Here is a 16,280-nt window from a genome sequence, read left to right as displayed (position 1 = left end):
TCTGATTGGAATAGTATCACCTTGTAGAATCTTCCATTTGTACTTCCTGATTTTGGAAGCCAGTCACACCAGAACCAGATAGTGTTACATGTTGAAAATTACTGGTTAAAATTAGAGGAGAAAGTCCGTTACCAATGGCAGTACAATTCACAGCTGAACTTATGCCCAAGGCTTAAGGGAGGACTGGTTATAAATCTTCTAGGATCTAGCGCCGGAATATTTCTCAAGCAAAATAAAAATTGACAAGCCCTCAAAAATCTTACCAAAACCCCCTCAAGTCTCGTGAGTCAACTGTCTATATCAAGACTCCACTCTTCACAAAAAGACTTCACATCTCATAATTCCTGAGGGTTTTAATTGACATTCAACCTCACAACAGAGCTTTAATTAAATTGAATAAGAATTTATAAATATATCGAAACTGCAAACAAAATGAACTACACTTGACTTGATTTAATTATTTATTGTCGCATGTATTTATTATGTGTATTTGTTACAAATACAGGTGAAAAGTGTTGTATATGTAGAAACACTAAATAAATCATACATTAAATCAAGAAACTGAATGATTAGATAGCATGTCCAAAGACTGTCCTTTTTGCCATGGCACTCTTAAAACGAATTTATATTTTTATAAAACATTCTCCTAAATCTATAGCTGGAATAAGCTGTGATCACCAGGTTTTCATTATGTATTTCCTGACAGTAAAACAAACACACCAGTTTTCATCTACACAGACTCAATGAAATTGTACAGGAAGAGTGAGCAGACAACAAATGAGTTTGAACGGGACATTATATCCTGTATGGCAGTGGGACCGTCTCGTAACAGTTCACCAGCAATATTCGGACGTGACCACGATACACTAAACAATTTTCATCATAATCGCTAAAATCATTCTGGAGCAGGAATGTTTGATTCCATATAAACAGTCCTTGTCAGAAATATATGAGATTCCACTATAAAATGAGTCTGTGCCATTTCAGTTTCTAAAGTTTCCCAAATTAGGTCTGACCGTTCTCCTTTCAGCATCTTCGATAGCAAAATATACATTTAGACTGCCACAAGTAAAATTTACTGCAACTTATTTTAATAATGAGATAATCTGAGAAGTTTATTCTTCAGCATAAGAAAGGCCTACATGAAATAACTAAGCTTGAAAATGATCACAATCTACAAATATTCATACTATTCGCTGACTGTAAATATTTCTAGACCACAAAGACACATCATGCAAGGTACAGATTTTTCAAAAGAACTGGAGTTTAGGACTGCAACACCTCAAATATCTTTCACTTGTAAAATCTGCCTTTGCCTCTCCAGAACATTCTGTACATTTCAATTGCTTAGTTATCCTTTGAGTGTCAACTGGAAGCGTGTATTTTGAATTAAGGTATGCAATGTACATATTTTAACATTTTATGCTTGAAATGGATTTTTTGAATTTAAACGAGTGGCATCTGGGTTTCCTGTGGGTCTGAAAGGGTTTAATTGAAGAATCTGTAAGTAGTTCTGTAGCAATGCTCAGCGATGCAATTAAAGCATGGTGAGAGAGAAAGACATCCGAGAAAGTAATGGGATTTTGTTTATTTTGGGAGCGATGTCAAGCACACAAAATGAACAGTGCTGTACAATAAGCTTCCAGATAGAATATTCTGGCTTTTTTGAGGGGCATATGGGTTTGAAAACAAAAGTTTTTTTAAAAAATTTTAGTTTGGGCACTTATGCACAGTTCTTAACTGAAGGTAGATGAGTAAAATAATTGATACTCAGAAAGGCAGAAGATAATTTAGAGTTTTTAAAAATAGGCTACCTTAGTGTAGGTCATTTACTTTAAAAGTTCTAGACCAGTAGTTTTTGGTTAAAACTCTTGTGGTGTTATCTGAAACTGAGAAAGTTTAAGCTCAGTTGTACAACAAATCAAGGAAGAGGTTATCAGATTCCCCTGTGGACACTGAAGACATAGCTAAGTCAAACCTTAAATAGAATAGAAGTAGTATTCTCTCTAGTTTTTGTATATTGTAATGGGATGCTGTTGAGATTAATGGGATGGTACTCTGGCTGTGTGTTTTGCAATCGTTAAATGTGTGCTGTATGTAAATAATCTGCTTTATTCTCTTCGTTTCTTTTCATTTTAAGTTTCTGTTTTAGTGTTAAAACAAAATGCGCAGCATTGCATGTTTGAATCAGTTCAAGGCCTTCTTGTTAAATTAGAAGCTCAAAATATCAAGTCAAGTTTCAGTCTGCAATCCAACCTGCCCATAATAAAATTGGCTGGGATTATAACACTATACTTTCACCAATGCTGCTGTCAGAGGATAGTAAATGAACACAAATTGCCCACCATTTATGTTCCAATTCCCCAACCCATGATGAGAGTGCTTTCATTCACCATTGCATCAGAGCAGATATGTTTGAACTCTCGTACTCAGGGAAAAGGGAAAAGGGAAAACTTGAGTCCCATTATCACAACCTTCTCACATGTTGCTCTCCGCAGATGCTGGTTCCTTTACAAATCCATTGTCAAATATCCAAACTGTGTAATGGTGCTTTGTTACAATATTTTGTGTAATGTAGCTTACTTTAGACTATACATAAGTTTTTTTTAAAAAAGTTTGCCACAGTATTGCATTGTATAGAATTTACAGCATAGAAACAGCCCCTTTGGCTCGACAGGGGAGGAACAAAGACGGATGTCGATGAGGAAGAACTGGATACAGTCAATGTACCTGTGAAAATTGGCACTGTTTCTGGACGTTGATGAGGGGATGAAAGCAACTGAGAAATGAGAAAGTAGTCAAGGATAGTTCTCAGGGGGATACCAAAGGTAATGGGAGCAAGACAAGAAATCATTATTCTTTGATTACATTTAGATAAATGAAAATGGAATTTGGTGACATTGGTTCTACCCAGGTGGATGACAAGTAGATGCAGAGCAAGGTGGTGGTATGGGTAGCAGACAGATCTATAAGGACGAGGAGGGATAACTTAGAGATAATAGATCAGGCACACTACATACATTCACAGAGTAAAGTCCATCTAATTTTCCTCATTATGCCAATTACTTAGTAAGATAGTAATAAATTAACAGAAATTTGGTGCAGAATCTATCTAGCTAGAACTGGATTAAGACTAACCAGGCACTAATCACTATCAGTAACAGATAGATGCGCACTCCATCAACCTGATGTTCCATAACAGTAGAGAGACAAGCAACTGATTGTCGGTGGGTTTCCTTGGTGGTGCTTGTTGAAACAGAACGCTGGCCAAGATACTAGAAAAACTCTCTTCAATTCTGAATACACCATAGAAATTTGGTCATTGGCAATAATCAGGGAAATAGTAGGCAGACCTCAGATTAAAGCTTTTTTTTTTAAATTAAGAGCCAACATGCACCAATCCTTTAGCATTGCACTAGTTTGTTTGCCTCGATTGAAAGCTCAGCTCCTGGGATGAGGCTCAAATGACATCCTTGCTCTCAAAGAAGATGGCAGCAGTGCAGGATGCTCCTGTTGGAGCTCCTCTGCTCTGCCTGTTCTTTTGCCTTTTGTCCCCCCTCCCCCCTCCTTTTCTTTCTTCTTCTCTCTCCTCAGCACCAGAGGTCAAAACTGCAGTGGCAGGTGCCAGCAGCAAATCCCCAAAGCAGTGGGCCCTGCAGCAGTGCGTGCCCCAGAACAGCACAGGGAAGAGCCCTGCAGCAGCACACAGGCAAGTGACCGCAGAGCATTATACATGCAGCACGTCCTGAGGCGGCCAGTGGTGACAGTGGGAGCAGGCAGCCTTGGGATCTGTGGCGATAATGGGAGCAGGCAGCCTCAGGATCTGTGGCGAGAGCAGGAGCAGGCAGCCTGTGGTGGTGACAGACACAAGAGTGGGAGTGGGAGAAGGCAGCCTGAGGTGGTGATGAGGGCGAAGTCAAGCCTTGTGAGGAATGCGAGCCCAGGACTGTGATGTTGAATTATTAACCGTGTTTCTTTGTTTTGTCTACGCTTTAGTAAGAATGACTGTAATGCTTAACTTCTTGGCCTGCTTTCTTCGTTTATCTGCTTTGTACTAAGATTCTGTGCCTAGGTACATTTGTACTTAAGATATTGCCGTAAGTGGCAGCTTGTAAACTTTTCACAGGACTCAAAGTGAATACACATGACAATAAAAGCTAATTCTAATTCTAATTGTAATTCTAAAATCCATTAAATTTCACAGAGAGATTTAGTGCTAGAAATTGAGTACCAACACTATTGCTGAAGTGGTCTTGTAATTTATCTTTAACTAACACCATGGACAATCTGATACCTGGTAATTTTCTAGTAATATATCTCATTGATAGATATATAAATTGGCTGTAATATTTACATCCTACACTACAATGGTGCAAGAACAAAAACAGAAATTGCTAGAAAGATTCAGCAAGTCAGGCAGCATTTGTGGAAAGAAATTAGAGTTAATGTTTTGGGTCTAGTGACCCTTCCTCAGGACAGTTCAAGAGCACTTCAACAGCTCTAGGTCAGCTGCAGTGAAGTAAAGTGTTATATAAGTGAAAGTGCATTCTATATTGGCATGTTACTTACTGCAATAAAAGCTTCATTAGATGACAAGATCTGTGCCTCACTGATGTATGTCCCCACTTAATTTTGATTTCCTGATTCTAGACACTGATGGCATGCAAAATAAATACTGCCAGTTCCTAATTTCTCACAGAGGAATTTTAACCCAACAAATCACTTGTCAAACAAAAAATTCAAGAATTAAAGCATCCATGTTAACTTTCTGAGCTTCAATAGCACCAGTGGGATCAGCAGGTTTCCTACATGATTCAGAGTGGGTGGGGTGAATGAGAGAGTTTATGCAAACAATCAGGATGTTTCTACTTACCAGAACAGATTATCCACAGGATCTATAGCTGTAGGTCACTGGTCAGGATGTTGCTTCATACAAACTGGACATTTTAATGTGCCAATTTCCTTTGCACACCAGATAGACAGGGATGTACTGACACACATCCTGCCCAATTTTCATGTTATTTGCAAAAGTTAATAAATATTTTTGTAACCACAGTAGCAGCAATGTCCTACCTGTGTCTGCATCATTGCACGTTCAATCCGACGAGGGTTACCTTTCTCCAGTTTTGTTCTCAACATTAGGGTAGTCACCTGAATGGCCCAGAACTTCGGCTGAGACAGTATATACTGAAACACAAAAAAAGTGCACTGAACGTTAACATTCAGAAAAATGGTTAAAAATTAAAGCAGACTCTTAAAAGACTATTTTAGTATTTGGTGTGTATTTTTAATTTTGCTAGTATACTACAACCATATCTTCTATATTCAGAAGTTGATTCTCATTCAATTGACACACCCTGAAAGTAAGTGTGCCAAAAGAAAATCATCGAAGAGATAACAAACTAAAGCTTGTCCCCGCCTCCCTAACCTGTCCTTCCTCCCACCTCAAGCCCCACCCCCATCTCCTACATACGAGTCTCATCTGGCTCCCACTTAATCTGTCTGTCCTCCCTGGACTGACCTATCCCCTCCCTAACTCCCCACTTACACTCACCTTTACTGGCTCCAGCACTGCTTCTTTGACCTGTCTGTTTCCTCTCCACTTATCTTCTCCTCTACCCGCCTCCCCCTCTCTCCCTATTTATTTCAGAACCTCCTCCCCCTCCCCTATTTCTGAAGGAGGATCTAGGCCCGAAACATCAGCTTTCCGGCTCCTCTGATGCTGCTTGGCCTGCTGTGTTCATCCAGCTCTATACCTTGTTAGCTCAAACTTCATTAATGCCAGATTTTCAAACATTCAGATCTCAACTCTTGTCTTTGGTGAGATGGGCGCAATCTCATCATATCTTTGTATATCTAATAAGGGTGACTTGCTGAAGAAATTAAGGAGGACGATGCCAATTCTCTTACTTACAGATGTAACAAAATTAAAATACAGCAACAAATCTGTTTTGCAAGTTATTATAAAAGATCAAAATTTGATTCTCTCCATATTTGAGCAAAATTAAGTTTTGCTCATAGTATGTCATTGATGGATGTGACAAGCTGTAGTAACTAATTTTAGTGAAATGACCAGAATGACAAACGTTCATTCGCCTTTTAAACATTTAAAATACTAAACAAATCCAGCAAAGCAACACAATAGAGTGCAAACAGACCAACCCACTCATAAACAGGTGCCTTTGTCCACCTCAATGAGAGTTCAGTAGTTCAGGCTGATATTTCAGGTCACCAGCCATGCTTCTGAAAGGGTTCCTCTGTTCTTAAGTGGGGATTGAACAGCAAACTTTGGCAGAGACAAGATGCATATTTACAAATCGACAAGCTTTCACTTGAAAGCTACCTCACTGCGATATATCTGCACAAGATTCACCAGGATTAGAACAGACAGGGCAAAGGAAGAAAAATCAAAAAGGAAAATAAGCTTTATTTAAGAAAAACACAACCTGAGATAAGAAACATGCATGGCTTCCAATAATGATGTGGACCAATATTGACTTCAGGTTACTATGCCAACTAATTCTTGAAATAACTAGCAGACACTTGGACCCAAGGGAAATACAATGCTGTCAATGCTTTGAAAGGACCACCCAAATGCCTGATATTTATACTAAAGTGTTTCCAAATATGATTTACTTGCAATCTGTCTCACTTCGCTAGTCAATTGGGAATTACAATCTAAGGCAGCCAAGCATTTGAACATTACAACATTCTCGAATGGGTAGATCTATTGGAATGAGCTGAATTCACACTTAAAGGGGAAAAAAAAGAAAGGCCCAAGGAAACAGGGTAGAGTTAAGAGATAATGGGAACTGCAGATGCTGGAGATTCCAAGATAATAAAATGTGAGGCTGGATGAACACAGCAGGCCAAGCAGCATCTCAGGAGCACAAAAGCTGACGTTTCGGGCCTAGACCCTTCATCAGAGAGGGGGATGGGGGGAGGGAACCGCCTCCCCCTCTCTCCCTATTTATTCCAGTTCCCTCCCCCCATCCCCCTCTCTGATGAAGGGTCTAGGCCCGAAACGTCAGCTTTTGTGCTCCTGAGATGCTGCTTGGCCTGCTGTGTTCATCCAGCCTCACATTTTATTATTAGGGTAGAGTTAACACTGCATGAGAAAAAGAGATAGCTTCCTACAACATCCTGTTATTTCAAGCACAAAGGGACTCCCATCTTCTGCAAAGCTAATTTTGTTCACAAGGAAGTCAGTGCTATTTGTCATGTACACCCAACATCCTTTAATACACTGAAAGAAAATTCCCACATTAAAGTGCTCTAATGTACTTGAGATAATGGTTAGTGGGGACATAAAACAATCCCTCAAGAAAGGATCCAAAAAAAATTCTAAACCAATCTAAGTCCAACAAGAACCACAGGGCTTATTGGAAAGTGAGTCATACCCAGGGGATTTGCTTTCTGCCATTTATGGTTCTGTTTGTGCAATTTATATGTGTACTTATGTGTTTACTTCACACTGCCTATTTCACTTGGTGCTATGTACAGCTGCAATGACACTATTACAATGTATGACTATTATTAAGTTACTGAAAGCTGCCCAATGGTGCAACTTCTCCCAACTGTACTGTGAATAGCTTAAAACAAAAGGGGGAAAGAACCGTGGTCGGGAGGGCAGAGAAAGTAATTCAATATGTGCTGGGTCTGTTGGAAGCATATTTAAACTGAGTGGATCTGACAGCGGGATATGTAAGCGAGGAAACCAAGAGTCACTCTGTCCAGGAAAAACAGCTCAATCACTGAACTGTAACAGTATTTTCAACTTCCCATTGTAGCTATCCTAATAGTTTTCAGGAGATTGCCAAATTACTGTCAAACGATGCTGAACTACGACAGTTCCATAAGCAGGTTTACCCCCACAAGAAGAACTGAGTTCACAACCATTTCAGGTGGGTCTTTACAACCAACAGACAGGAGGTTTCTGTCCAACTGACTCTTCAAACTGTACCTCAAAGCTGAAAATATAGCGTGATCAACAGCATGGCCCCAGTTTAGATCACAATTCTCCAGTTTGCTCAACTCAATCCAGTTCTGAGGTAATCTCATAGTTCCTGAAACCTCTCTCCTATTTATGTGGATCCAATGGGAACCTTGTATCTAAAATATGACTTCCAGAGGTCCTTGACTGCAAGACTACATTGAAATGCTGGCACAACTGCACTGCCAAAATTATGGAAGATTCAAAGCTACATTCTGCTCTCATTGAGATAGGTGCGTGCACCAGTAAGATTAAGCTGATGTGAATTCTAGAATGAAAATGGTAGCATAAACATGAAATAGCTTTGTTTTTTAGGTTTTCTTGTAGTCAGAAATCTACACAGATGCCATTTAGCAAGTATAACTCTCAACAGGTCCAAATATTTGATCCACTGCGAAAAAAGCTGCAAAGTTCACAGGGAAAAATAAAAGAACTTGATCTTCTATTCATTAATATTTGATGGCAGCTCACTTGAATTAGTGAGCACAGTTCTACAGGAACCAAACCTTAATTAGCCAAAATTAACCGCAGTCAAATACAGCTGACTTTACTTACTGTTTTTATATGAAACCAAAGCACTGGGAGCGGCATACATTTTGCTCAGTTTGAAATGCCCAGAAGGGGAGAAGCGCAGGGGAGAGTGCATGAGCTCAGTGTGCCTTTGAGTTTACAATAAAGAATAGCTTGGCTTTAAGCACCACATTTTACTGACAGGGAGCCCGCCCATCAGCTCCTATAGACAACAAAAACATGATCTACAGCCAAAGTTAATTCAGTGACTCTAATTTTCCCATCTTTGCATGTGTGAGCTTATCTGCATGGTTCTGTTAATCTATTCATACCTGCCTATTTGCATAAAGTGCTTCACTGTGTATTTGTTATGTCTCAGCCCATAGACCGCCATCAAGTTTTCCAATCCTTCATATATCTCTCTCATTAGTGGATGCTCCCATCATTTTGATGACATTTCCTTTACAATGCCAAGTTTTGAACAAAGTACCCTGGGGTGGCAAATCCCTGCCTTTATTGATCAGCACTATTCTACTGGCGACAATTTGCTCACAATGCTAAGTTATACAAAATGAAATGGATGGCACCTGCTTTTATTCCAGGCACCTACTTTTAAATCCAGTAGAAACACGAGATAAAAGATGTCTTCCCCTTCTATAAATTCTCAGAGTCAGGACAATTTGATGCAACTCCTTTTAAGCTCAGACCCACAGCACAAAGCCCTTGGAGCGAATGGGATCAAAAGTTATGGGGAGAAAGCAGGATTAGGCTATTGACTTGGATGATCAGCCATGATCGTGATGAATGGCGGAGCAGGCTCGAAGGGCTGAATGGCCACCTCATGGTCCTGTCTTCTGTGTTTCCCCTTTGTCTATGTTGTTGAAACAGCAACCACTGCTCATTCGCTCCAAGGGATATCAAAACAAACAAAATCTTATCCTACTCGTTTAGATACATTCACCACCCTTTCCAGCAGGGAGCCTCGAAAACCCTGAACTCTAGTTGATCTTATAATGATTGTATTGTACAAAGCCTCCTCATCCTTCTCAAACCTGTCATCAACCACTGACATAGTTGACTACACTAGCTTCTCCCAAAGCCAGCAGTTCAATTCTTTAGGAATTCCCTTTCTTCTCCTCTTTCCTATCTACCAATACCCTGAGAACCTTCTGGAATGGTTTCTCTTCTCATCTAACAAAAGATTATTAGGATCTTTTCCCCAACTCTCTTATTTCTCATCTATATGCTGCCTTCAGTGACATTGTTTAAATATGCGCTATCAGATTTCACCCATACTTTGATGGCGTTGAGTTCTACATCAACACCACCTCTGTTCAATGCCTACAGCAATGATTTGGATGGAGATATTGGGGGTATGGTGTCAAAACTCATTAATGACAACAAAAGAGGTGGTACAGGTAATACTTGAGGTAATCAGAGAAGACGACAAAAGGATATTGAGAAGGTAGGGAGTTATGGTAAAGTTTAATGTCAGAAAGTTTGTAGTGTACATTTTCTTGAAGGGTTATGGGAAAAGTCAGTAAAGTGCAAGTGAGGAATGCCAGATCAGCCATGATCCTATTGACTGGCAGAGCAGGCTTGAGGGGCCGAAGAGCCGATTGCCGTTTGTATTTCTGCTGGTCTTAAGAATTGTCAAGCTGACTACAATCCAGAAAACTTACAGAATTAGTTGATTCTGTTCTGCCCAACTTAAAACAGCCTCTGACTTACAATCTCCTGCATTACAAGATTAGTTGATTCTATTTCTCACACCAGCCAAATTTCTGATCCCTTTTACACCATATCTATATTACTTTGGGACTCAAATTAGGCACAATTCATAACTACCGTGCTCTCCTGACCGGCACTGTAAGTGTAACTGGAATGCTCAATACTGACAATGCCATGCATGACATTACTGTGATGATAACTCAAGTGTTGATGTCACCTATGCACAAACCAGCACTGTACACAAAAACCCACATTTGCTTTCTCACTGCAACACCATTCCTGTACTTCAGCATCAGGCAATCCAAGAATAATTAACTAGACTGCTTCTCACAGGCCACTGTAAAGCTGATAACTAAACTGCAGCAGAACATGTGCGCGCTCCTATTGGGCTAACTGACAGTATAAACAACACAAACGAAAACAGCAACTCAATGTCAATTAAAAACAAAATTACTGCTAAGTCCTGTGGCGCAAATTGTAACAAGGATTTACTAAACTCATTTCCCATAGGGGTTGCACAGCCAGTGGATGTGAGGTATTTTAATCCCTTGAAATTTGGCGAGCATTCAAACCCATATGAACCATCAGTTAAAATTGTAACCCATCATGGCATCTGGTCCCTAACAGTGACTGATACTATTGACTTTAATTCCTATTGTCTTTCAATGGGTCAGAAAAAAGGTCAGTGACCACATGTGGGTGGTATGGCTGAATGGAGATAGAGAGGCACTAACCCAGATTGTAATTTGGAACAAGACATCATAGACAGCACATTAGGTGAGACTGATTTTCTAATTTCTACAGAATGAGTATAAAATAGCTATTGCATTTCCGGTCTCCAACATCACCATTTATGCTGAAACTGTTCAAACAGATGGTGATCTGGACCTCCTACAAACACTTCACTGAATTTTCTATATCTCACGCACAAAACGCAGTCAGAAAACTGGTTTCAGAGAATACAAAGACAAATATTTAACGAAAGCAAATCCTCAAACTTCGTATTAACATATTTTGACAACAAACTGCAAGACTCACATATCAAGAGAAGAGCTTGCTTCTATAATATTAAGTCACATTTTGATTAATGAATTGCATGCTTCTGTTCAGTTCAATAACAAGACGGGAGAGACTATTTTGTACTCTCTGAGGGCAAGGGGCACCAATTTACTGCTGACATGATGTGATACCTTTACTACTTGTACTATAAATCTCCAGACATCTTATACTCATAGATTAGCTCAAGGGATCATGCAGAATGTTTTTACAAATGCAGAACTCATCAGGATCAGTTCGCTGCAAAATAAATCATGCCTGGACAGTTACTATGAAACCATAAATGGATTAATTTTTATATATTTTACCAGCTAGTTAACATTGAAGTCAATTCTATTTTATTTGGGGAGTTAAATGAAACCAGTCAAACGCCATTTTCCTTTCTCCCCCAACTCCAATTAGTAGAGTAACAGATCACAATTCCTCCCTTGCAAACAACTCTCAGTGCAGCTGGAACAGCAAGAGGGAGAAAGAAGGACACACTGATTGACAAGTGGGCAGTCATGATTCAAGCTGCATGCAATGCTAGATTTCCCATTCTAAGGCCTAAACTTACTTGGTTCAAACTTGAGAGATTGGGAGCCAAAGCTCAGAGGTAGACAGGCACAAATAGCAGGCAATCCTGGAGAACTGAACTCTCAGCTCTCAGTTCAGAATTTGAAATTTCTCCTGATTGAAAGCTAGACAGGTCAGCAGACAGGGCACCATCAATAACAGATAGCCCAACAGACGAATTATATTTTCCTGACTGGAGAATATGAAAGCTTGACATCAGCACAAGCATTTGCTGCCTAATTTGTTTTAAGTCAGTATATGAGGTAAACTCATATCGCTGTAAATAATATTGCAGATTTTCCATACTAAAAAAGCAATTTTATTTTAATAAATGCACACTTGTGTAATGGCTTTGAGATACCCAAAACTACTTTAATTCCAACGAAGCTGCTTTTAAGTGAGATTACTGCCATGATGAATGTTGCAACCAATTTTCAGAGCATGATTTCAAAAACAGAAATGAGATAAACAGCCACAATTGACCTGCTTTGTTGGTGCTGGTTTAGTGATGAACATTGGTCAAGATGTTAGGTGTGGTCTCCTGATCTTTTTCAAAGAATGGTGATAATTGTGTCCAGGAGAAAGGTATGTTATCACCCAAAAGACAGCATGTCTCTTTCGATGCTGCAGCTGACCACACAAACAGGGGAGTTTATATGGTGCACTGAATCTAATTATCTTAAGACATGCATTTGACACTCTGAAGAGTAGAAAAGAGGAATTGGAAGCTCCCCCCATACATAAGGGGATGAGAATATCCAAACTCAGAGTTGAGCACAATCTGAAAGGGTGAAGGTGGCAGACCAGGAACAACTTTCAAAAGGGAATCAATTATATGCTTAAGAAAAACATATAGGGCCATGGAAAAAGAATAGGGGAGTGGGTGAATTGCATAGCTCCTTCAAAGGGTCAGACAGAAAAGTTGAGCTAAAAGGCCTTCTCCTGCTAACACTGGGATAGGTGTATTTTACGGTAGCAGAGGGCCAGCTGATGTAAACAGAGATGAGAAGAAATTACTTCTCTCAAAACGTTGTGAATCTGTGGAATTTATACCCGAGACTGCAGTGGAATGCAGGACATTGAGTAAATCTAGGGAGGAGACAGACAGATGTTTAATTGGTAATAGAGTCATAGAATTATACAACACAGTGACAGATACTTCAGACCATCTCATTTGCACCGACCAGATATCCTAAACTGATCTAATCCCATTTGGCAGCATTTGGTCCATATCCCTCTTAAAACCTTCCAAATTCATGTACCCATCCAGGTGCGTTTTATATGTTGCAACTGTACCCACTCCCAACATTTCCTCTGGCAGCTCATTCCACACACGCACCATCCTCTGTGTGAAAAAGTTGTCTCTCAGGTCCTTTTTAAATTTTTCACCTCTCACCTTAAATCTATGCCCTCTAATTTTTGATTCCCCTACCCTGGAAAAAAACCCTTGGTTATTAACCTCATCCATGCCCCTCATGATTTTATGAGCCTCTATAAGGTCACCCCTCAGACTCTGAAGCTCCAGGGGGAAAAGAAGCACCACCCTATTCGAGGCCTCCCTGTAACTCAAACCCTCCAATCCTGGCAATACCCTTGAAAATCTTTTCTGAACTCTTTCAAGTTTAACAACATCTTTCCTGTAGCAGGGAAACCAGAACTGAACATAGTATTCTAAAAGTGGCCTAACCAGTATCCGGTACTGTCACGACATTACCCCCAACTCCTGAATGCAATGCAATGACCAATGAAGGCATGCATGCTAAGCATCAACTTTACCATCCTGTCTGCCTGCGATTCCCTTTTCAAAGTGCTAAGCAACTGCTCCCCTCATTCTCTTTGTTCAGCAGCACTCCCAAGGCGTCCACTGGATAAAACGTGCCCTGCGGTTTGCCTTACCAAAATGCAACACCTCACATTTATCTAAATTAAACTTCATCCACGACTCTTTGGTCCATTGGTCCATCTGATCAAGTGGGTGGGAGGGTTATGGAGAGCAGGCAGTAGAGTGAAGTTGGGCCTAGATGCAAACAGCCATGAATGTGTCAAATGTCAGAGCTGGTTCTCAGAGCTGAACTGTCTATCCTTGTTCGTAGTTCTTATGTTATTATAAAAAAAACTTTAGGAAATCTGATCAGACTCAAAAGAGAAGAAATTAATGCTGTGGTCTAACAAAGGGTTACAACGCAAAGCTTTTCCTTTCAAGTACTGATATTGATCTGACTTATTGTGCATTTTCCCTCTTTTTACTTCAGCTTAATACCATCCAATTTCTCTCATTCTTTCTGTGATGAAAAGAACAAAAGTCCACAGCTAACTTTTCTGATCAAAACTAGAGGTTCCGCTGCACAGCTTGGAAAAAGTACAGGCATATCGTGTGCTTCATCGAATGTCATGTACATATTGTAATAACAGAAGCTGTTTAAATTTTCCACTTAAATTTATAACGGACGCAGAAACAGATTTTGTTTCCCTTAAATGGACAGATAATCACACACATTGTAGTTTCCACTGGAAGGCTGAATTTATTTTTCAGACAGTAAAGTGGGCCCGTGCTGTGTGCATGACAACCATCTAACCAGCCTGCAGATTTCAGCACCTACATGTAGGCTGGATAGATGCCTGCTCACGCACACAACAGCTTCAGAACTCACTAAAAAAAACTTTTATTTCCAGTTTTGTAGCAACATACTGGATTAACAGCCTTAGTGCCAGCATTCTGACTATTTCAATGCTCTCCTGGCCAATCCTCCACCTGTCAATCTCCTTAAACCAGGATTCATCCAAATTTCTGCTGCGATACCATTTGGTTGCCTCACCCCTAGATCAAAAATTCCCTTGCTAAATCTCTGCTCCTTAAAGTTGTTTATAATACCTACTGCGAATACCCCAAAATATTTTGCCTCACACGCTCCCGGTATGAGCCTCAAATATTTTACTACTTTGAAAGGCCTCCATAAATGCAAGTTGTTAGTATTGACTTTGGAACCAGAGGTTTACAACTGCAGAGCACTCTTTTGGAAATAATCTCTTAATATAATTTAGCGTTGTGAATACTGACGAGTATTGTTGGTTTCCATTCTTAAATAACATATTGCACTACAACCTGTTTGCAAGTTTCTGGGATTCAGGTGATATTGAAAGAATCCACGGCCCTGTTTGAAGAAGTGCAGGAAGCTTTGCTGCTATTTTCCCCTGAAACACTCCCACAAAAGAGATCAATTGCTCACTCATTTCACTGATGTTTTTAGAATCTTCCTACACAGAATAACTATCATGCTTATAGCAACCTGGATTGCTCAAAATATTTATTGTTTATGATGCACGTTATAGGATGTTTCAGATGGATGTTACTAAACATTATATAAAAACAACCCTTTCTGTATGACATGGCAATATAAAGCTCATGAAACACTTCCGTGTCTAAATGGTCCATTTGGTCATTATAGTCAATCCTGTTATTACCATTTCAATTTCTCGCAATTATCTACGACAGAAATCCAGGCTGAATACTCTTATTCAAACTGAATCATTAGAATCAACACAGACACTAGTGATTTCCACTGTGCACCTAGTGAACTCAAGTCGTGAGTTTCAAACCGCACTTACGTGTTGTTCTTGTAATATAGTTGGCTGGCACCTGAAATCAAGGGCTAATGGGAAAATTGCAAAGGAACACTGAAGAAAGGGGAAGAACCAATAACATTTTCCAAAACAGTTGTCGCAGTGAAGGAGTCCTAACTGGCCATTTTGCAGTATCAGAAATATAAACACAGGATTTCAGCCTTGTCATAGTTGTTCAGCTGCATTAAATGTCTGTTAGATCAAAAGATAAACTCAACACACTTTCAACAGGTCAAGTGTTTGAGGACCTAGCCTATGGCAGCAGATTAACATTGAATGTAATATCCCACAAGTGGAGACATTTCCAGAACCAGAACTACATGCAAAAACTAGCTCAATGCATTAGTCACTCTACTTGCTTTATTACAATATAACAGTGGTATGATATCTGGCATTTTCAACATTAGTAGTAATGGGTCATATGAATACTCTTGTGGTTCCAATGCATCTCAGAGATTTACTGCAAACCAGAGTGTATGTGTAAACATTTTATTGTTGTTGGGATGACTGAATTGACATTACTTAGCATGACGCCATCAGATTAGATTTATTTACAATGGACACCATTTAGCATGAACCAGACAAGTGGGGCACTCTTGGAGTGATTACAAATGCAGGCAATTTTCCGGTGCTCAATGCGCTGAAAGATAGCAGTAACACACAATGAAATTAGGGTTCATCTTTACTACAATATATTGATATAAAGCACTTCTGAATCCTAACAGCACCCAGATGTTGAGTGATTTTTAATTCCCATGCACGTGGCTTAAGATCAACTTGAGAAAACCATCACTACTCAACCAACGTATCACAT

At 39.7% G+C, this 16,280-nt stretch overlaps 1 protein-coding gene across 1 annotated transcript in view; it reads right to left on the bottom strand.

Moving 5' to 3' along the window:
* Nucleotides 1–16,280, bottom strand: part of ttc27 (tetratricopeptide repeat domain 27) — a 184,857-nt gene that overhangs the window by 99,758 nt on the left and 68,819 nt on the right. The window contains exon 10 of the mRNA XM_059648684.1: nt 5,074–5,187. Coding sequence (XP_059504667.1) covers nt 5,074–5,187 — 114 coding nt within the window. The remainder of the gene's footprint in view (nt 1–5,073; nt 5,188–16,280) is intronic.

Source organism: Stegostoma tigrinum, chromosome 9, assembly GCF_030684315.1.
Source record: "Stegostoma tigrinum isolate sSteTig4 chromosome 9, sSteTig4.hap1, whole genome shotgun sequence".
NCBI lineage: Eukaryota > Metazoa > Chordata > Chondrichthyes > Orectolobiformes > Stegostomatidae > Stegostoma > Stegostoma tigrinum.
This window is presented reverse-complemented; position numbering and strand designations above follow the sequence as displayed.